General features: G+C 43.8%; 1 protein-coding gene across 2 annotated transcripts in view; it reads left to right on the top strand.

Annotated features, from left to right (window-relative positions):
• Positions 1-21,729, top strand: part of snx29 (sorting nexin 29) — a 114,150-nt gene that overhangs the window by 66,158 nt on the left and 26,263 nt on the right. For both annotated transcript variants that reach the window (XM_071408654.1, XM_071408655.1), the window contains 4 exons: positions 8,930-9,036; positions 14,118-14,234; positions 15,214-15,269; positions 18,398-18,479. In XM_071408654.1, coding sequence (XP_071264755.1) covers positions 8,930-9,036; positions 14,118-14,234; positions 15,214-15,269; positions 18,398-18,479 — 362 coding nt within the window. The remainder of the gene's footprint in view (positions 1-8,929; positions 9,037-14,117; positions 14,235-15,213; positions 15,270-18,397; positions 18,480-21,729) is intronic.

The raw sequence follows: 21,729 nt of genomic DNA, 5'->3' as shown, positions 1-21,729 counted from the left end.
TTGTGTGTATAAGGTAGTAGTGTTGGAATTGTTAGGTTAGATTACTTGTTGTTATTACTGCATTGTCGGAACTAGAAGCACAAGCATTTCGCTACACTCGCATTAACATCTGCTAACCATGTGTATGTGACTAATAAAATTTGATTTGATTTGATTTGATATTTATATCCAAAAACCTCAGTTTACATTGGTGTTCAGAAATGCCTCCAAAATATCCGGAGAAATTGCAGAGAGCCACATCAAATAACAGAAATACTCATAAACTTTGATGAAAGATTAATGTTTTACATAGAATTAAAGATACACTTGTTCTTAATGCAACCGCTGTGTCAGATTTCAAAAAAGCTTTACGGCAAAAGCACAATATTCAATAATCTGAGAACCGCGTTCAGCCACAAAAGGAAGCCATACAGTTACCCGCCAAATTGTGGAGTCAACAAAAGTTATAAATAGCATTATAAATCTTCACATACCTTTGCTGATCTTCGTCGGAATGCACTCCCAGGACTCCCACTTCCACAAGAAATGTTCGTTTTGTTCGGTAATGTCCATCATTTATGTCCAAATAGCTATTTTTGTTAGTGTGTTTGGTAAACAAATCCAAAGTCAGGAAGCCCGTTCACTAAAAGCAGACGAAATGTCAAAAAGTTACGTAACAGTCAGTAGAAACATGTCAAACGATGTATTTAATCAATCTTTAGGATGTATTTAACATAAATATTCAGTAACGTTCCAACCGTAGAATTCCATTGTCTTCAGAAGTGCGATGGAACAGAGCTCCCTCTCATGTGAACGCGCATGGTCAGAGCATGGTCAGGTCATGGTAGACCTTACTCATTCCCGTCTCCTTCGGCCCCACTTCACAGTAGAAGCATCAGACAAGGTTCTACAGACTGTTGACATCTAGTGGAAGCAGTAGGATGTGCAAACTGACCCATATCCCACTGTGTATTCGATAGGCGATGAGTTGAAAACCTACAAACCTCAGATTTCCCACTTCCTGGTTGATTTTTTTTCTCAGGTTTTTGCCTGCCATATGAGTTCTGTTATACTCACAGACATCATTCAAACAGTTTTAGAAACTTCAGAGTGTTTTCTATCCAATACTAATAATAATATGCATATATTAGCAACTTGGACTGAGGAGCTGGCAGTTTACTCTGGGCACCTCTGGGCACCTTTTCATCCAAGCTACTCAATACTGCCCCTGCAGCCACAAGAAGTTAACCAACAATGCAGTTCAAGAAGTAGAGTTAAGAAAATATTTACTAAATAAACTAAAGTAAACATTTTTTTTAAATGACATAACAATAATGAGGCTATATACAGGGGGTACCGGTACCGAGTCAATGTGCAGGTTAGTCGAGGTAATTTGTAATGTGACTATGCATAAACAGCGAGTAGCAGCAGTGTAAAAACAAAGGGGGGGGTCAATGAAAATAGTCCGGGTGACGCTTAGCTATGATCTGGACTCTTGTTTTAACTGAACAATTAGAAATCCAGTGTCACCTAGAGGTGTGTGTGCTGCCTGTGTACCAACTGACATAACTCATCAGTATGCACTGGTCAGCCACGTCCAAACACTTTGATTGCTCTCATCAGATCATGTTAAATGATCTTTTCCACGGGTTGTTGTTGTTTTAACAGAGAAGGAAAAAGTCTAAGTGGACTTTTTGTCCTGTTTTAGTTGGTGAGGTGTGTTTGCGGTGTGAAGTGTTTGGTGTGCGATTTCACGCCTGTGGATCGTGTAATTTTTGGCCATCAGTGCAGACACAGTCTCACTCCGATGGACCGATAAAACAAACACACACCCGCACACACACACTGTTGTCTGGAGGAGAGATACAGGAAGCAACAGACAGTGTGTGATGGGACTATGAAAGGAGATTGCTTTGATTACCACATTTTAATTAACCTCTCCTGCCTTCTCCCTTGTGGATCTGCGAAGTATGTCATGTCTAGTTGCTTCTGTTATGGTTCTATATATATGTGTGTGTAGGTTTGTCCTTGTCTTTCTGCACTAAACCTTCAGGAACCTTTATCGGCCACTCAATAGTCTTATTGAGGGATTCTTAGAGAACATGTATAAATTGCCGCTGAGACTGTAGTAATACATTGTACCATGCTTCAGTACACCCACTGTGAAAGTGAAACATTTTCAAGAGAAAAGGGATTTCTGATGGCTGTGACCTACATGTTAGTCTCCACTTCATTGCACATAAAAAAGGGCTTGTTGTGAAAAAGACTGGATGCGAATATTATTTATATATTATTTAGACGGCTTCCCCTGTTTAACACTTACAGCTGAGCAGGAGGAATCACAGCTAAAGAGCCTTTCCTGGGAAGCCTTACATACACACGGCACGCCACACAAACACTCATGTACATACGTAACACACACACACACACACCTACGGACAGATAGACACACACGGACGTACATAACACACTCTCACACTCTCACACACACACACACACACACACACACACACACACACACACACACACACACACACACACACACACACACACACACACACACACACACACACACACAGCTGTGAGTTCCTGTTTAGTTTGGAACTCTCCTCCATATTAGGGGTTCTGTTTGTATGATGGAAGTCCTGCTCCTTCTGTTCTTTCCATTCTCTCACTATTTAAGAACAAAAGTCTCTGTTGAAATTCTCTCACTATTTAAGAACAAATGTCTCTGTTGAAATTCTCTCACTATTTAAGAACAAATGTCTCTGTTGAAATTCTCTCACTATTTAAGAACAAAAGTCTCTGTTGAAATTCTCTCACTATTTAAGAACAAAAGTCTCTGTTGAAATTCTCTCACTATTTAAGAACAAATGTCTCTGTTGAAATTCTCTCACTATTTAAGAACAAAAGTCTCTGTTGAAATTCTCTCACTATTTAAGAACAAATGTCTCTGTTGAAATTCTCTCACTATTTAAGAACAAATGTCTCTGTTGAAATTCTCTCACTATTTAAGAACAAATGTCTCTGTTGCCATTCTCTCACTATTTAAGAACCAACCTCTCTCAGGGCCATAACACTTGTCTCACACACACTCACACATGGCCTCGCAGACACACTGTTGCAGACAGGCAGCTGCTCAATATTTCTGCTCAGTTAAGTCAGTTCTTACAGACTAGCTGCCTTCCCAACTTCATAGAGTTTGTAACGTCTGTGCATGCGCACACGCTGCTTTAAGGTCCAATCTGGATTTCTTTGCTGAGTTAACTTCCTCTAAAGTTACTTCAACCTAGTTGAACTGACACATGTGGATTTGGTGACTTGTGAAGTGAACTTCACTGTTAAAATTGTTATTTTACGGTACACTACCGGCTACTGGTTGGAGTGAAAATACGGTAAATATACAACAAGTTACTATAATTTTTTACAGCTGTATTTAGGCAGTTTGCTGCTATAGTCGGATTATTTGGGACTCACCTACAATTTGAACCTCTTGGATGCCAGAGACCTGTATTTCCTTCCACATCATCAGGTCTGTGGCCATGACAGAGATGGCCACAAATTGATTGGCAAGGATTACAATTCTCTGACAACACCAACATAAATATAGCAGTGTTTAGGTACACTTAAAATATGTTGTACTTGTACCAACTGTAAGTGAGAGCATTGTATCAGTTTAAGTGGTTTATGGTTATGTTGATGAAGGTTGAGCACCTCTTTTGTTCACTTGCAGTCCTGCAATCTTTGTAAGAGTTGGTGACAAAGAGTTGCACTTTAAAGAGGTTACTGTGCATTTTACAGCCAACTATCTGACAGTAAATTACTGTCATTTCATAGAAGCTTTGTGATGATAACTTGTAAAAACACTTCACAAGGAAATCATTCTCTGCTGTGAGAACATTTGGTACTCAGCCCTACCTGGGATTTGAATTCACAGCCTCAACTTCCACTAACTGTTGGCACAAATACAACATATTTTAGACTGTGCCCCAAAGTATGTTAATGAGCACCCCGCCCCCAAAAGCCCCACCTACATTTCAAAGCTCATTGACGATTGTACCTTATTAAAAATATTGTGTAGGAATGTACCATTATACTAGGTTATCTGTATACATTTGATATATTTGTACCCCAGGCAACAACAGTGTACCTTAACTGTACCATTATTTTTGAGATTGTGTGGATATACTGTATGTTCTTGGTTATAAATATGTACAGTGCATTCGGAAAGTATTCAGACCCCTTGCTTTTTTCCATATGTCATGTTACAGCCTTATTCTTAAACGGATAAAAAATAATAATAACCTCATAAATCTACACACAATACCCCATAATGACAAAGCAAAAACGTTTTTATTTTTTTAATTGTGCAAATGTATTACAAATGTAAAACGGAAATATCACATTTACATAAGTATTCAGACCCTTTAAGTACTTTGTTGAAGCACCTTTGGCAGCGATTACAGCCTCGAGTCTTCTTGGGTATGACACTATAAACTTGGCACACCTGTATTTGGGGAGGTTTTCCCATTCTTCTCTGCAGATTCTCTCAAGCTCTGTCAGGTTGGATGGGGAGCGTTGTTGCACAGCTATTTTCAGCTTTCTCCAGAGATGTTCAATCGGTTTCAAGTCCGGGCTCTGGCTGGGCCACTCAAGGACATTCAGAGAATTGTCCCGAAGCCACTCCTGCGTTGTCTTGGCTGTGTGCTTAGGGTCGTTGTCCTGTTGGAAGGTGAACGTTCACCCCAGTCTGAGGTCCTGAGAGCTCTGGAGTAGGTTTTTATCAAGGATCTCTCTGTACTTTGCTCCGTTCATCTTTCCCTCGATCCTGACTAGTCTCCCAGTCCCTGCCGCTGAAAAACATCCCCACATCATGATTCTGCCACCACCATGCTTCACCGTAGGAATGGTGCCAGGTTTCCTCCAGACGTGACGCTTGGCATTCAGGCCAAAGAGTTCAATCTTAGTTTCATCAGACCAGAGAATCTTGTTTCTCATGATCTGAGAGACTTTAGGTGCCTTTTGGCAAACTCCAAGCGGGCTGTCATGTTCCTTTTACTGAGGAGTAGCTTCCATCTTGCCACTCCGCCTGATTGGTGGAGTGCTGCAGAGATGGTTGTCCTTCTGGAAGGTTCTCCCATCTCCACAGAGGAACTCTGGAGCTCTGTCCCAGTGAATATTGGGTCTTGGTCACCTCCCAAGACCCTTCTCCCCCGATTGCTCAGTTTGGCCGGGCCGCCAGCTTTGTCATTATGGGGTATTTTGTATGAAAAACAGCCCCAGACCATTATTCCTCCTCCACCAAACATTACGGTTGTCACAATGCATTGGGGCAGATAGCGTTCTCCTGGCATCCGCCAAACCCAGATTCGTCCGTCGGACTGCTAGATGGTGAAGTGTGCGTTATCACTCCAGAGAACGTGTTTCCACTGCTTGAGTCCAATGGTGGTGAGCTTTACACTGCTCCAGCCAAAGCTTGGCATATGCTCATGGTGATCTTAGGCTTGTGTGCGGCTGCTCAGCCATGGAAACCCATTTCATGAAGCGCCCGACAAACAGTTATTGTGCTGATGTTGCTTCCAGAGGTAGTTTGGAACTTGGTAGTGAGTGTTGCAACCAAGAACAGACAATTTTTACACACTTCAGCACTTGGCGATCCCATTCTTTGAGCTTTTGTGGCCTTCCTCTTCACGGCTGAGCCGTTGTTGCCCCTAGACGTTTCCACTTCACAATAACAACACTTACAGTTGACCATGGCAGCTCTAGCATGGCAGAAATTTTATGAACTGACTTGTTGGAAAGGCTGTGTGCTCGATTTTATTCACCTGTCAGCAGTGGGTGTGGCTGAAATAGCCAAATACACTAATTTGAAGGGGTGTCCACATACCTTTTGTATATAGTGTACTTATCCTGTAAAATTAAAATAGCTGACTTGCTACTGAGTTGCTGTTAAAATACAGAAAATATCATAATTAACAAGTATACTGTAATCAGAATACAGTTGCATACTGTCATTTTACAGCAATAACGAATTCAGTTGTAAAAATACAGTAAGTTTGATATTTACTGTAAAAAAATAAACATGCGTTCCATAAGCACATCTGAAGTATCCTATACGAATAACTGTAATTGCAAGTGAGGCGTGATGAGAGTTTACAGGACAATCCAAAAAGTATCCAATTGCATTGCGATTGACTGTAAATATACAGCAAAACAGTAATACACTATTTATTTACCATAAAATTATAATTTTAACAGTATCATAAAATGTACAGCAATTGCGTACAGTGTATCTTTGTAAGCACAACTTAAAGCATTAGTTGAAGCATATTGATTTGACTAAAAGTATGAAGTTCACTATACTAAATTGAAGTAACTTTAAGATTAAGTTAACTCAACACGGAATCCAGATTAGACTTGATTTCAAATTTCAAGGCAGCAGGATAACACACTTTTATGTTGACTCAACAAATCTTTTTTAACAATGACCCATTTCAGTATGTTTCAGTTAAGTTGACTTTGGAAAATGAGCTGAAACAACTAAAAGGCCAAATAAGTGTTTACAGTGTACACACGCACGTACACTTAGCCATTCACTATGTCTTCGGTGTTTTATTATTAAGACCCTATTGCCGTGACAGGGAACAGAAATCCAAGTGAAAGAGAAACTCTGAGCTGAGGTAACTTGGGAATGTACTGTCAGCAGTTTTACTGACAAAGGCAGTCTGTGTGTGTATGTGTGTGAGGGGATATACAGGCTATTGGTAGTGAAAGATAAGCCTTAGGATTGCTGTGGCAGAGAGCTGTGTGCTGCTGGCTGGGGTGATAATGACCCTATCACGCCTGTTGACTCTCTCTGGATGACTGGGTGGCAAATCTTCTCTACGATTGTGTGTGTGTGTGTGTGTGTGTGTGTGTGTGTGTGTGTGTGTGTGTGTGTGTGTGTGTGTGTGTGTGTGTGTGTGTGTGTGTGTGTGTGTGTGTGTGTGTGTGTGTGTGTGTGTGTGTGTGTGTGTGTGTGTGTGTGTGTGTGTGTAGGGGGGATGATATTTTTAAACTTTCTTGCTGTTCTAGCCCAACTTTGTACTACTAGTCTGCGCATCCTGCATTGGTGTAAACTGGTGTAGACTCAGGAGGTGTGTGTAGACTGGGGAGGTGTGTGTAGACTGGGGAGGTGTGTGTAGACTGGGGAGGTGTGTGTAGACTGGGGAGGTGTGTGTAGACTGGGGAGATGTGTGTAGACTGGGGAGATGTGTGTAGACTGGGGAGGTGTGTGTAGACTGGGGAGGTGTGTGTAGACTGGGGAGATGTGTGTAGACTGGGGAGATGTGTGTAGACTGGGGAGTTGTGTGTAGACTGGGGAGATGTGTGTAGACTGGGGAGGTGTGTGTAGACTGGGGAGATGTGTGTAGACTGGGGAGGTGTGTGTAGACTGGGGAGATGTGTGTAGACTGGGGAGGTGTGTGTAGACTGGGGAGATGTGTGTTGAAAGGGTTGATTGACTTTGTCCTCCTCGTCGTCCTCTGATAGGGCTGTATCACTCAGATTCTCAGCAGCAGGCTGTGCTTTTGTCTCCTCTGGACCAGCAATCATCTTCCTAAATCAATATCTGCCCCTGCGAGACCAGACACACACTGCCCTTTATCACTATAAGGACTGAGAGATTTGGACAGTTTCTCTTCAAATTCAACCAAAACCCACATCTGTTATTTTAAGTGGGTTATTATTCTCTATTTTCTGAGATGTTTGTTTGTGTATTGGGCACACGTGCTCTACTTTCTGAGATGTTTGTTTGTGTATTGGGCACACGTGTGTGTGTGTGTGTGTGTGTGTGTGTGTGTGTGTGTGTGTGTGTGTGTGTGTGTGTGTGTGTGTGTGTGTGTGTGTGTGTGTGTGTGTGTGTGTGTGTGTTCTGCCATAATTTTTGTGTGTGTTTGTGTTATCTAACCTAATGTGGGACCTTATATATAAAGGTGTTAAGGGAGAAACGATCCATCTCTCCCTGTAGGAGCCACCGCTCCTCCAAGTCCCTCTAGTCTAACTTCTGTTGTTCTCCCTCCTGTAACTAGATTACACCATGTTTATAGCTGACGTGGAACCGCTGTAGGCCCATATTGATGACGTTAGCCAGCTAGAACTAGTAGTGATGAACCACAGTTTTAGGAGTATGTGGGGAGAGCCAAGCAGTGTGTCAATTTGATACAATAGTCTGAAGTTTTGAGAAACAATCTTTTTTTTATGTGAATCTCGGTGCAAAAAGACAGTAATTAGAGAAAATGGTTGTCATAACAACAATGTTTACTTGTTTACTTCCCCTGGTACATACAGCGGGTTTAGTACCTTAGAGAGGATGCTGTTTTAAAGCTTTCCAGGAAGTAACCGCTCTGCTCTCTGACCCATGCCTCCAACAGACAATTAGAGCTGCGTGAAAAAAAACGGCCCATCAAACAGTTGTTGGCTTTTACTTTAACTACCGACAAGACAATACTCCTCTGCATAATAATCCAGTGATAATAGTGTGTGTGTGTGTTTGTTTATTGTTGCCCCAGGCATATCAAACACTTCTTATTATTAATATGACTCATTATGTTGGGAGGCAGGTAGCATAGTGGTTAGAGCGTTTAGCCAGGAACCAGAAGGTAGCTCGCTCGAACCCCCGAGCCGACATGTTGAAAAAAAGTTGATGTGCCCTTGAGCAAGGCACTTAATCCTAATTGCTCCTGGGTCACTGTTGTTAATGGCAGACCCTGGCCGGGACCCCTCTTTCCGGGGATGTCTCAGAGGGCGTTAGAATTTGTGCAAAAAACACATTTCCATTTCACACATGCATATCATACACAATTGTACATGTGTGAAACAGGACAAATATAAACACCCATCAAATTATTATTATTCCCAAAGTAATTGTTTGCCTCTCTCTCCCCCCTCTCTCTCCCCCCTCTCTCTCCAGCTCTCCCCATGGTGAGGAACTGTGATGATCCTACTCTGGCCCCTCAGAGCAGGTCTATGGGTGATGTTGAGGAGCTGGCTGCCAGCTATGAACGCAAACTCATAGAGGTGGGTACTACTGGCTGGCGCAGTCTTACCCTTACCAGTACTTAGGCAGCTGAGATGGCTGCATTTCATTCCAGAATGTAGCTTTCTCCCATCTACCCTCATTCACTCCCTTTCATGGAGCTGATGGAGAGGTCGTGGATTTCTATGCATATGGCAGCAACTAGTCAGAGCTCAAATGTTTATTCTATTCTACTGAGCCGTTTACTTTGCGTTTGTATTCTTATCTTTTGTTATTTCTCGTTGTTGCATTATCGAGAAGGAACCTGCAAGTAATAATTTTGTTGGAAGTTGTATACCATGTGTATCCTGTACATACGACTAATACAACTTAAAACTATCTACCCAGTCATCACAGATCAGTGAAGGGGATTGCTATCACCAATCCAGCCTGGTCAAATCACTGTGATTACTTCAAGAAGGGATTTCTAAAGTATTCAAACAGTCATGGAGTTTGTAGGCAGCTGATGCACAGTTCCAACTCTGTTTTTACACATGACGATGATGCAGTCACTCAGAGACAGAGCCAGGGAGTGGGTGGTTCTGGGAGTTCTTGGCATGCTGGTTAACTAATGACCAACCAACGGTGTGGCACTCTGTGCTGAGAGACAATGACATCAGCAAACCCCGGGAACACCGCCCGCCTCTATTTTAATGAGGTTGCAGTCAATTATTCATAAGTGTTTTATATTTCTTTAATAAGAAATAATTCTGTTTGTGTTTGGGGAAAACTGTCATTTCACTTATTTATGCATTTATCTATGTCTTTTGTATTGTGTTTACTTAATGATGCGTTCATTTGCTTGCCTGTCAGTCTCAATAGGGCTTTCCTAAACATGCTGAGACGGGTACTGCCGTTTTCACTTTAAATCTTAGTTCAACCCTGTGACAACTTTATTTAAATGTACTGGCATACAGTGTACATTTTTCTTTTGTCCTCCACATTATGCTACTATCTGGTTTGCCTGTTTATCTTCTCTCTGAAGTCATGGAAACATGCAGATGTTTAGACTACAGCATCTTGGCTAGTACTGTTGGCTGTTGCTATTGACAATGGGTTTTACTGGTGGCCACAGTGAAATAGTTGGAAAGTATAGGAGATTTGCTTTCATTAGGAATATGTAATAACCACATGTATAACCGCAATTCTTTATAACCAAGTTCAGAGGTGTGATATGAGATAGTTTAATATTGTAAGATACTATTATGGGATGTAGTAGTCTTTTTGTGGAGGAGAGATGGATATGTGTTTGAGGGTGTTTGTTCTACAATGAGATTAGGGTGTTTGAGGGTGTGTGTGTGTGTGTGTGTGTGTGTGTGTGTGTGTGTGTGTGTGTGTGTGTGTGTGTGTGTGTGTGTGTGTGTGTGTGTGTGTGTGTGTGTGTGCGCGTGTATATAACAGTGAGATATGGGTCGGGGACTCCTGTGGGATCTCTGGATCTTCCTTTTGATCTGTTCTCTCATTAATTATCCAACAGCAGAAACACCACAGCAATTACTAACAGGCTTTATTTCTGTTCAATTTAGAAAAGACTCACAATAGACTCACAATAATAGCAGCCTGGAAACATGTTCCACTGTAGCCATTCCTATATTGATCTTAAAAATGGAAGAGATGGATGGACTAAATAATGCTCAACAAATTGCCAATTTGGGTGTGCATGTGCGTGCGCGTGCCTGTGTGTGTGCTTGCATGCGTGCCAATCTGAGTGGACAGCTTAGTCCTCTACCCGCCCCTCCTCCTTCCCCACCACCCGTCTCCCTGCTCATGTCACTTCCTGTTTGTGGAGACTCTCCACCACACACATTCATCCCCCTCTCTACCACACACATTCATCCCCCTCTCAACCACACACATCCATCCCCCTCTCCACCACACACATTCATCCCCCTCTCCACCACACACATCCATCCCCCTCTCCACCACACACATTCATCCCCCTCTCCACCACACACATCCATCCCCCTCTCCACCACACACATTCATCCCCCTCTCCACCACACACATCCATCCCCCTCTCCACCACACACATCCATCCCCCTCTCCACCACACACATCCACCCCCCTCTCCACCACACACATCCATCCCCCTCTCCACCACACACATCCATCCCCCTCTCCACCACACACATTCACCCCCCTCTCCACCACACACATCCATCCCCCTCTCCACCACACACATCCATCCCCCTCTCCACCACACACATTCATCCCCCTCTCCACCACACACATCCATCCCCCTCTCCACCACACACATTCATCCCCCTCTCCACCACACACATCCATCCCCCTCTCCACCACACACATCCATCCCCCTCTCCACCACACACATCCATCCCCCTCTCCACCACACACATCCATCCCCCTCTCCACCACACACATCCATCCCCCTCTCCACCACACACATCCATCCCCCTCTCCACCACACACATCCATCCCCCTCTCCACCACACACATTCATCCCCCTCTCCACCACACACATCCATCCCCCTCTCCACCACACACATCCATCCCCCTCTCCACCACACACATCCACCCCCCTCTCCACCACACACATCCATCCCCCTCTCCACCACACACATCCATCCCCCTCTCCACCACACACATCCATCCCCCTCTCCACCACACACATTCATCCCCCTCTCCACCACACACATTCATCCCCCTCTCCACCACACACATCCATCCCCCTCTCCACCACACACATCCATCCCCCTCTCCACCACACACATCCATCCCCCTCTCCACCACACACATCCATCCCCCTCTCCACCACACACATCCATCCCCCTCTCCACCACACACATCCATCCCCCTCTCAACCACACACATTCATCCCCCTCTCCACCACACACATCCATCCCCCTCTCAACCACACACATTCACCCCCCTCTCATGCTACCGCTCTGAGGGGAAGCTAAGCCTGTCGTCTCCTCTTTCCACTTCTCTCTGTTCTCTCTCTTCAGACTCGTTTCACATCCAATTACTTGTGTTAGATAGCAGGTCAGCTATGGTGGCCGTTTCTGCTTAGGCTGGGACTTCTCTGTACAGGCTCCCAGCTCAGCACAACAACTCTGCTCGCCTCACACTAACTGCTGCTCACCTCACACTACTGTCAGCCTAGGGAGAGAGAGAGAGAGAGAGAGAGAGGGAGGGGAGGAAGGGAGAGAGAGAGAGGGAGGGGAGGAAGGGAGAAAGGGGGATGGAGGGAGGGAACTGCCAGCATCACCTGCATCACAACAGTGCCATATAGAACTCAAAGGCCCACAAATAGAGACTGACAACTGATTTTACTGTTAAGTTAGTTTGTAGGTCCTAAATAACTTACAATACACCAAAACTAACTGCTCTCAATAAGATGCATTGTTATTTCTGAGAGTTTTAATGGAAAAGCTGAAATAGAAAATGGACAACTTTTCTAAATTCAAACCCAGTTAAACAAAACATTGAATGAATGAATGCAGTGACTTGGTCCTGTCTTCCCGACCAGCGCTGCATGGTGAGTAATGAGGTTGAAACTGTTTAACTGAATTGGGAGCGTTAGCAAGTGGCTGTGACTGACTGAAATGACATATGCAAATCAGCACGCGCGGCCGCAGAATAACAAACTGATTAGCTCCCTCTCACTGAGAATTAATTGGGTTCCTTCACGCTTCAAATTAATTTCTTTTTTTAATGTCCTATTTGAAAGTTACGGCACAAATAAATAGAGGTGATGAATGGATTGAGTTTTCCAGAATGATCCGATGTGCCGTCAGTGAACCTTTCTGTTGTGCTGTTTAGTGTTCCCCACAGGGAGGCTGTCAAAGGTGATGCGGCACTGTTGGGCCTCGCTAGTGCTGTTGGTACTCCAAATGCCAGCTGAGTCGTGTGTGCACGCACGTGTGTGTGTGTGCACGTGTGAGCGTGCACATGCACACGCGTCTGTGTTTGTGTGTCCGTGTTTGTACCTGTGTGTGCGTACCTGTGTTTGTGTGGGTGGGTGTGTTCACATCATTCAACACGCCCGTTGTCTCTCCCGGTCTCTGTAGAGTTAGACAACTTCAAGGAAGCTGCAGGTTAACTCCTGAGATGGGAAAGTTGAATGTTGAGTGCATTTCAAAGTAGAAGCAGTGGAAGCAGGAGTGTTTTGATGGTGCTGCCTTCAAAGATGTCAAATTCTGCATTTTAATGCCCAACTCTCTCTACCTGATCCTGAGGTCACTGTGTTTGAATTCATTAATCTGAAGTCTGGAAAGTTAAAAATGACTGTATTTATTAATAGTGACCTAGAAACCTAGGTGAATGTTGAAATGTTAGCTAACTAAATAATTATAGCCAAGCTGGAAAACTATAACAAAGGAAAAGTTTGTTTCCTCACCTCTCCTAGAGGTTATTTTTCAACTTTGTGCTATAAATTGTCTTCATTATTCCTTGCTGTTTAACTACTATAATTATATCTCTCCCTCATAATAACAGACAAAGAGCTTTCTTAAAATAACCATTCTCAAACTAGCCTGGTACTGAAGTGAATTCCTTGGTAGTTTTCATCCCAAACATTCCTGTTAAAACCAAGAACCAGGCTAAAACATTCTGTCTCACTTTAAATTGAGACTCTATGATGTCTTATTTTAACCCAGTGTGTTTGAGGTGGTATACTCTGTGTCAGTGATGGTCAGTGATGACAACAGTCATGTCAAAAATTACATCATTCACCGGTCATACCCAGACGTCCCTGTCCTCAATCTACCCTGACACCTGATGTCCCCAGACAAATGAATGCATGTCACAGCTATCTGGCTGTCTCTGTTTGTGACATGCTGATGGCAGAAACCTATCACCCTGTCCAGGTCTGTTATGGACACTGACAGCTGATGTCGTGAGCAGCCTGGACTCAACCACCCTGTGTGTGTGCGTGCGTGCATGTGTATGTGTGTGCGCATCCGATTAGCTGATTGGCCAAACTGTCAATCTTACGGTTCCACTGTGTATCATTGTTGACTTGTTCTTGGAGTCTGTTGTTTCAGTTCATATACAGCTGCAAGGATCATGTGTGTGTTCCAGACTGTAACTAACCCGGTGTGTGTGTGTGTGTTTATACTAGGTGGCTGAGATGCATGGCGAGCTGATAGAGTTCAATGAGCGTCTGTACCGTTCTCTGATGGCCAAGGACCACCTCATCAACCAAATGAAACAGGAACTCATTGATCTCAGAGGACCAGTGAGTTACCCTCTACACAGACACATTGCCTGCATACACACACACACACACACACACACACACACACACACACACACACACACACACACACACACACACACACACACACACACACACACACACACACACACACACCCATGGGAGATTGCCGGCTACTCGGTAACAAATCAACTACCCCAGGCTACCTCTTATCCCAGAGCTCCAGCCCTCATCTGCCGGCCCAGCTTTGGCCGCACACTGGCTGGCTGACCAGGCAAGCTGTATGTGTGGTTCTCTGGTCCCTGGGTCTGGAGCAGGAGGGGAGTAGAGGAGATGTGGCCCCCTCTATCCCAGCCCTGTGGCCCTGTCTCTGGGGTGTGAGAGCCCTACTTCATCCTCTCTACACCAGACCATTTTGTTCTATTAATAGACAGTCCACACATTGAAAATGAAAGACAAAAGGCTGTTGAAACCCACACACACATAAACACAGCCCCCGCCACACACACACACAAAGAATTACCCCTGCATGTGTCCCTGGGCTGTGGGGGGATTTGAGGAGAAGTTGCAGACAGATTATAGGAATGGATCCCTTACAGCCACGCTGGGTAATAGTGTCCATTTCTGCCGCTGGCGCTCCCTCCTATCCAGGGATTAACAACAACAAGAGGCCCTATGGTGTCACGCACTACACTATGAGTTCCAATTGTTTTTTTGGTGTGTACAGTACGTTGATGTGAGAGTGGTGGTGATGGGATGGGGAGGCAGAGTACAGTAATGTCACAGTGCTCTGCTCCACTGGTCACACAGAAAGACTCCCTCTCCCTCAGGATCTACCCAACCCTGCTGCTCAGACACAGAGGGTTGTGTAAAGTAGAAATGGATGAAAGGTAGCTGACATAGTAACGCAGTGACATTTTGTATAAACAGTGACATTTTGCTCTCTCTCTCGCTCCGTCTCTCTCTCGCTCCATCTTCCTCTCCTTACTTTTGAATAAAGGTTCCTGGTGACCTGAGCCAGACTTCTGACGACCCCAGCCTATCAGATTTTGAGACGTAAGCACCTTCTATCTCCCCATATCTACATCTACAGTATATCTCTTATCACATGAGCAGTGTCTGTCTATCTCTACTATATACAGTGCGTTCGGAAAGTATTCAGACCCCAATTGGAGGAGAAGGGCCTTGGTCAGGGAGGTGACCAAGAACACGATGGTCACTCTGACAGTGCTCTAGAGTTCCTCTCTGGAGATGGGAGAACCTTACAGAAGGAACGAGTGGCCAGACGGAAGCCACTCCTCAGTAAAAGGCACATGACAGCCCGCTTGGAGTTTGCCAAAAGGCACCTAAAGACTCGCAGACCATGAGAAACAAGTCTGATGAAACTAAGATCGAACTCTTTGGCCTGAATGCCAAGCGTCACGTCTGGAGGAAATCTGGCACCATCCCTACGGTGAAGCATGGTGGTGGCAGCATCATGCTGTGGGGATGTTTTTCAGCAGCAGGGACTGGGAGACTAGTCAGGATCGAGGCAATAATGAACAGAGAAAAGTACAGAGAGACCCTTGATGAAAACCTGCTCCAGAGTGCTCAGGTCCTCAGACTGGGGCGAAGGTTCACCTTCCAACAGGACAACGACCCTAAGCACACAGCCAAGACAATGCAGGAGTGGCTTCGGGACAAATCTCTGAATGTCCTTGAGTGTCCCAGCCAGAGCCCAGACTTGAAGCCGTTCAAACATCTCTGGAGAGGATCTGCAGAGAAGAATGGGAGAAACTCCCCAAATACAGATGTGCCAAGCTTGTAGCATCATACTCAAGAAGACTTGACGCTGTAAGTGCTGCCAAAGGTGCTTCAACAAAATACTGAGTAAAGGGTCTGAATACTTATGTAAATGTAATATTTCAGTTAGAATTTATTTAATAAATTATCAAAAATGTCTAAAAACCTGTTTTTGCTTTGTCATTATGGGGTATTGTGTGTAGATTGATGAAGGAAAAAAAATGATTGAATACATTTTAGAATAAGGCTGTAACAACAAAATGTGGAAAAAGTCATGCACTGTATATGTATATGTGTATCTCTGACACCACGGCTCAGCTCTGTCATTATCATGTGTATCTTTATCACCTCAGGTGACGGAAGGTAGGTGACCGTTTTCAGACCTATTTTCAGATCTCTGAAAATATCCTTCTTCCTCTATCTATCTTCCTCTATCGCTGCTGGTCTCTACCTCTACCTCTCTGTTTGAAAATCTGTGACATAGAGTGAGAATGACAGTCTTTAAAATCAGGGGAGGACAACCCCAGCCCTGTAGATCCCCAGTCATAAGACACTAAACCATTTTCATGGTAAGCTATATACTCTGTATATTGTAAACATACATTACTGTGTACACTGAGTGATCCCTTATTGATGTCACCTGTTAAATCCATCTCAATCAGTGTATATGAACTGGAGGAGACAGGTTAAAGACGGATTTTTAAGCCTTGAGACAATTGAGACATGGATTGTGTAAGTGTGCTATTCAGAGGGTGAATGGGCAAAACAAAAGATTTAAGTGCTTTTGAATGGGGTATCAGGTGCCAGGTGCACCGGTTTGAGTGTCAAGAACTGCAACGCTGCTGGGTTTTTCACGCTCAACAGGTTCCTGTGTGCATCTTTTTAGCTTTGCTTTTCCTTAGCGTGCTTTTTAGTCGTTCAGTTTTTTCCGTTGTTTCGTTTTTTGTCTTATGTTTCTTGTGTAGTAAATAGTTCAGCTTTTATTTTCAATGTTTTTATTAGTTATTTTCCTGTGAAGCACGTTGCATTGCATTCCATGTCTGAAATGTGCTGTATAATTAAAGCTTGATTTGATTTGAATGTCCACCACCCAAAGGACATCCAGCCAACTTGACATGACCGTGGGATGCATTGGAGTCAACATGGGCCAGCATCCCTGTGGAATGCTTTCAACACCTTGTAGAGTCCATTCCCCCAATAATTGAGGCTGTTCTGAGGGCAAAAGGGGGTACAGAAGGTGTTCCTAGTGTTCCTAATGTTTTGTACATGCAGTGTATTTACAGGTGTTGTACTAACTGCTAATAGAACCTGGCTAGTACTTTATGATAACTACTTTATTGAGGGAAAAGGTACTTACTTAAAATGTGCAACTGTGACATGTGGCTGTCTCACCCAGCTATCTTAAGATGAATGCAAACTGTAAGTCGCTCTGGATAAGAGCATCCGCTAATGACTAAAATGTAGAGGGCTATTTGGGGCTATTTGTAAAGAAAGCCTGTTGACACTAGCTCTCCTGGTCAAGGGATGACCCTTGTCGTCTCATTAGGAGAGGAGTGGTTTAAAACAGAGTTGAACCAAGGTGGTCACCCACTTGACCACTTTCCTCATGTCCTCGTTAGCGCCGGTGAAAAGAGAACACTGTGCAACCTTTGTGAGGGAGGAGGAGGGAGGGAGGCTGTGTCACTGTGCTGTTTAAATCAGTTATGTCTCTCATTAAACACAAGGAACAGGGGTAGAGGACTAGAGGGCTGTAACACCTGACTATTACTGGGTGCCTGAAATGGTAGCCTATTCCCTATATAGTCCACTACCTTTAACCAGTACCCATAAGGCTCTGGTCAAAAGTAGTGTACTATATAGGGATAGTGTGCGATTTTGAACACACCCTGAGTGTCTGAAACACTGTGTTCCAGCAAGGTGGTAGTAATATCCTCTGGTAGGAGGTTCACATTTTATCTCCCTTTGCGTTCTTTCCATTTCCCTAATGAAAGGTCTCCTGGAGTTTTTTATGTAGGTATTTATGTAGTTTTTTATGCCATTTGTTTTCCTTCCTGAGGTGAAAGTTCTCATGGTTTAATACTCTGCTTGCCTGACGACTCATCCTGAATTGAATTCCGCTGCTCTGTCGATTTCCCCATACATTCATCGTGGAGAAGAAACGCTAGTGGCCGTGGCGTTTGGCCGGAGTGGTATGGATGGGTAGCCAGGCAAATATCGTAGCGCTTCAAGGTTCTGATTTATGCTTCCTGACAACGTGATCTTCATATAAGCGTAGTAGTAGTGAATTCTTGAATCTATTGAAGACCCTCTCTTTAATGTCGTAGTATATTTGATGAATGACAGCTTTCCTGCGATGAATAGTACAGTATCTATAACCCTTACTGTGTATTCCTCTCCCCCAGGGCTCACCGTGCTCTCATCAATGTCTGGATTCCCTCTGTGTTTCTGCAAGGACGCGCTTCTAACGCCTACCATGTATACCAGGTAAGAGACACTAACACCAGATCCTAGTCTAATAAACAAACACAAATTGTATTTGCAGATCAAGACATCCTAATTTTCTGGTATCCCATTTCTGTGTTTGGTTGTTGAATGGAGTAACTAGTAAAAACTAACACCCAACATATGCCCTGGCCTCGATAACTGCTTTTTATTGTACCTAGCACATTGACTAGGCGTGAAACCTCAGGTCTCTCACTGTGTCGCCTTCCTTCCTGTTCTCCCCTGAGGGGATATGTGTCACTGCCCTGCTCGGTTCCACTCTCCTCTGTCAGGAAGAGGAGCCACAGTGTCACGATCGTCAAAATAACATTCGGACCAAGGCGCAGCGTGATATGGGTTCCACATCTTTTTATTTGTGAAACGCACAAAACAATAAAAAAAACAGCAAACGATATGTGAAGCTCTGGAGTGCTCACAGGCAACAACACAAAAACAAGATACCACAAAAACCAGTGGTGAAATGGCTGCCTAAATATGATCCTCAATCAGAGACAACGCTAAACACCTGCCTCTGATTGGGAACCATACCAGGCCAACATAGAAATAAAACAACCTAGATTACCCACCCTAGTCACACCCCGACCTAACCAAAATAGAGAATAAAAAGGCTCTCTATGGTCAGGGCGTGACACACAGTGTAGCGAGGTGAAACCAGAAATGATGGGACACGACAGGTGACACAACCTCAGCACAGAGATAGTCGAGCGTGATTGGCTTGCTCCCGAACTGAACTATATACAAGTCTGCTCTTGTATCTCTGCCACTGCAGTGTGGTGTGAAGACATAACACGCACCCCTGGACAGAATAGTAGAGGCCTGGGCAGCTGCCTCCAGATGTTTACCCCTGATAAGTAGTGACAGGAGGCTGGTATTGGAGAGTGAAAGGTTATGGCTGATAAGACATCAATGATCTAATTGGTACAGAAAGGAATCAGAGGTCATTCAAGGTTTTGCTGGGAAGTTCAGTTGACGGATTTAGCATTGAACTTCTATATTGAAGTTAAATGGTTACGTAAATATTTTTCATTGATTTAATGAAACCTGTTTTTACTAGCGCTTTGAAACTATTGCTTAGTCTAGCCTCAGACAATGGCTGTGTCCTGTATAGTCTTTTGTGCCTTTGTGGTGTGTTCTCAGGGGTCTATTTGTCATATAGATCCCTACGGAAACATTACTATTGTTCTTAATAGACTAGATAGATGAGAACGGTTTGCCATTGTTGGCTGTGTGTGATAGGCGCTTTGTATCTTCCTCTCCAAGGCTTAAAAACAGACGTGATGGGTCACTCATGCCAAAACGTTGGAGCTGTATGCGAGATACGTGAGAATAAGTATTTCTCATACAGAAGGTCCATACACCTGTTCTTAAATAGCATTTGAAAGAGAGACTAATGGCATTACAAACATTTTGTTGTAGAATGTGTTTAAAAAATTAAATGTTCCCATTTTCAACCAGCCAACCAGGTGACAGCAACCCTCGGCCAGTCATTCTAAACATCCTGTTCCTGTATTGTTCCAATAACAGCAGGGCCTAAAAACCAGCACCACCTAGCAGAACACAACATCAGAATCACACAGCTCCGTTTCACTCTCTGCTGAACTGAAAATGATGGAGAGGGGGGGAGAAGATAAATAGAGAGAGAAAAGTGAGAGAGAAATGGGAGCCAGAGAAGCGTGGCGTTCTTCTCTGCCACTAGATTACAGGGCATTTATTGAGCAGGCAAATTGCTTGTTCTCCATTCTGTCTTTGCCTTTCTCAAAAGCCACTTTTCTTCTCCGTTTAAAATGACTCTATGTAGACAGAACAAGGCCTGTGATGCCCATAGAGAGAGGGAGGTTGTGATGGTTCTCACTATTATCACTCCTGTTTTGTTCTCCCCAGATGAGCTCTCCGTCTCTCCCCTACTCTCTCCCTTTCTCCCCCTCCTTTCATGAGACTATAACGGCAGTTGGAAATTATTGTTGCATTCTCATACGATACCAACAAGAAGTTATTATGTGTGTCATGGAAAAAATAACAAAAATGGCTTTTCTCTTCTCCCTCAGAGAAACAAGTAAAATAATAACAGAACTGAAGAGCCCTTCATTTGCCAGGTGGAGATGACGGATGCACTTTGGCATGTTGTAGTGATAACATACCCTCCCTCCTTCCCTCCAAACGTCTCTGACAGAACCAACATATCAAATCCACTTACATTCCCAGCGTAGCTAAAATAAATAAATATATCTTCTAGAGTAGACTAATTGCTTAAAGGAAAGTAAAAGCAATGTTATGATTCATGGGAAAACTCTTTGCTTAGTTGAGCACACACACTGTACACAGATTTATTTTACCTCTTGTGTGCTGATGCCAAGTGAAGCCCTGTACTCTAGATGAGCCACGGCACACAGAATGTACTGTTTTTTAAATTCTAAATGAGTGATTCCCTTTGATCAGTAAAAAGCAGCTGAGCCAATCGCTTCCACACAAAGTCAGGCCTGCTGCAAACTTTCCCATATTTTTATAACACTAATGAGATTTGATAACTGCTTTTCTCTCTCTCTCTCTCTCTCTCTCTCTCTCTCTCTCTCTCTCTCTCTCTCTCTCTCTCTCTCTCTCTCTCTCTCTCTCTCTCGCTCGCTCTCTCATTTCAATTCCAAATATTCCGGGATACCTGAGACTACTGTAGTTTCTCAGAGGCAAGCTGAGTGTGTGTGAGGGTGATTTGAAAGAGAGTCACAGACACACTAATCGAGTATTCAATAGGCATTATATAAGCTACCTTTGGCTTCCTGTTGGAGCCAAGCCCTTGAACATGCACATACTAGAAATATAAATCAGCTATAACAATGAATAATTGAGTCATCCTCGTTGACATGCTTCCAACGTGTGCTGTTCCCATCACATAGATCCCATAGGTCCCATTCCCCAGAGGTGCACTGTGGGAAAAGTGCTAATGATGATAATCTCTATATTGCATGCAGTTGACTTCACAACGTGCTGAGAGGATTCATACAATGGAGTGGTGGAGGGTTTACGTAGTTCAGTCTGCAAACTCTTTGTGTATGTGCGTGTTTCTTTTGCCAAAGCCTGAGACTGCATCTCATTGGCTTCTTTGGCTATGCAAATGAGGGATATCATATCCATAAGTAAACCAGAGCCCATTATTAATCTGATTCCTAATTGAGATGATGATCAAGTCTGTAAAGATGATGGTTATGGTAATGGTAATGAAGGCCCTTGATTATCGACA

This window comes from Salvelinus alpinus, chromosome 7 (assembly GCF_045679555.1).
Source record: "Salvelinus alpinus chromosome 7, SLU_Salpinus.1, whole genome shotgun sequence".
Taxonomy (NCBI): domain Eukaryota; kingdom Metazoa; phylum Chordata; class Actinopteri; order Salmoniformes; family Salmonidae; genus Salvelinus; species Salvelinus alpinus.
This window is presented reverse-complemented; position numbering and strand designations above follow the sequence as displayed.